Below are 1,722 nucleotides of genomic sequence, written 5' to 3' on the forward strand. Positions count from 1 at the left end.
ACATTTAAAATGAATAGTTAGATGCATGTGTATTTCTCTTTGAAAAGGCATTGTTCATTATTTGATCTTAAAGTTCTTTACGAGTCAGCGTTCATCTAATGTAATTAGTTCTGCTGGAATGCTAGGTGAAATGGTTTTTCCAATTATCACAAGTTTTTATTCTCTATCTCTGAACAGAATAGATTGCAGATGACTTCATGAACTACCTAAAGTGTTTATCCTGATTAAATAAACAGCATCTAGGTAAGTTTTAATGGGTTAAATATATATGTGGTGATCACCACTTAATAACATTAAAAAATATGCATGTGTTGTGTAGGTTCTGCCATGGCAGATGGTGTGGACCTCAGCCGAAAGTTTGTGTCAGAGTCTGAATTAGACGAGATTAGGAAAAAAAGGCAGGAGGAATGGGAGAAGGTCCGCAAGCCAGATGACCCGGAGGGTGAGACTTTCACTTTGTCTGCATCAATCACACAAATTAACAGCAGGCTTAATGACAGACATTAGTTCTCCCCGGATGCATTTGACAAATTTTGGTTGTGTTCATTCGCACTCAATCACAGAGGCCCCCGAGGAGGAGTATGACCTCCGATCTCTGTATGAGAGGCTACAAGAGCAGAAAGACAAGAAACAGGAAGAATATGAGGAGCAGTTCAAATTCAGTAAGCCATCATGCTGCTTTCCTCCCATATTCATTCCTTTATTTTGATCAAAAACAGATGACACACATCACACAGTCTCAGGGGGCTTGCCTCTCCCGTCAATACGTGACCTCATTTTGGGGTTTATCTGTCACCGTTTGCGCAAAAACATGCGTGTGCATGTGCACACATGCGTTGGTGTGTGTTTGAGCTTGTCGGTGGGTGTCTATGAGTGTGAACAGATGGGAGTGGTGGAGATCAAGAGCAGGTCTGTTCTTGCGGGTGCTGATGGGAGACTGGCATGATCTTAGCATCTCGGCTTCTTCTCTGTATCCCTGGTGACAAACCCACTCTCGGTCTCCCTAGCGACCATTGCTGCTCCTATTGCCGTTGATTCCAAGGGCCACATCTCTTGCTCTGCAAGCATGGTGGTCATATTCAGACATTAGTGGTTGAAGAACCAGTTCTGATTGAGAAAAATATATATATTTTCATGATGCTCGGTTCTTGAGTGTCCTCAGAAAGAACCACTAATGGAGACTTCATAATTCTGTTGTTGTGTTCCTTCACAGAGAACATGGTTAAAGGCCTGGATGAAGATGAGACCAGCTTTCTTGACGAGGTCTCACGGCAGCAGTCTCTAATAGAGAAGCACAGACGGGACGAGGAAGCTCAGGAGATAAAAGAATACAGGATATCCTTTTACACCTTAAAGCGCACACAATATTACTGTCATGGCTCTTAAAAATTGACAGGGAGTTTTGCTTTCCGCCTGAGTCTGTCTCCACTTTCACCTTCGTTAAGCTGGTGGTGGAAGCTTCAGCTGTCAAGCGTAGTGATGGCTGGTGAAAAGTAAAGTAGAGTTCTTATACCTTGTTAGTGTACATGTTCTCAAACAAGACGGCCCCAAGAGGAACCCAACATACTGACGATCCAGCGCTGCTCCGACAGAAATTCATGCAGGCTTAGAGCAGGGGTGTCAAACAGGGAGCCCTGCAGAGTTTTGTTCCATCCCTGCTCCAACACACATACCATATAGTTTTCAAATAAGCTTGAAGGACTTGATTAGTTGGATCAGGTG

At 43.4% G+C, this 1,722-nt stretch overlaps 1 protein-coding gene across 2 annotated transcripts in view; it reads left to right on the forward strand.

The window, feature by feature from the left end:
* LOC107577720 (protein FAM192A-like) overlaps positions 1-1,429 on the forward strand; it is a 2,191-nt gene extending 762 nt beyond the window's left edge. The window contains exons 2-5 of one of the 2 annotated variants that reach the window (XM_016263764.1): positions 178-243; positions 320-442; positions 564-662; positions 1,214-1,429. In XM_016263764.1, coding sequence (XP_016119250.1) covers positions 328-442; positions 564-662; positions 1,214-1,386 — 387 coding nt within the window. In that variant the 5' untranslated portion in view covers positions 178-243; positions 320-327 and the 3' untranslated portion in view covers positions 1,387-1,429. Of the gene's footprint in view, positions 1-177; positions 244-306; positions 443-563; positions 663-1,213 lie in introns of those variants that run through there. The other variant, XM_016263763.1, reaches the window with a different exon arrangement.
* The last annotated feature ends 293 nt before the right edge of the window (positions 1,430-1,722 follow it).

This window comes from Sinocyclocheilus grahami, unplaced genomic scaffold (assembly GCF_001515645.1).
Source record: "Sinocyclocheilus grahami isolate Dianchi unplaced genomic scaffold, SAMN03320097.WGS_v1.1 scaffold6997.1, whole genome shotgun sequence".
Lineage (NCBI taxonomy): Eukaryota > Metazoa > Chordata > Actinopteri > Cypriniformes > Cyprinidae > Sinocyclocheilus > Sinocyclocheilus grahami.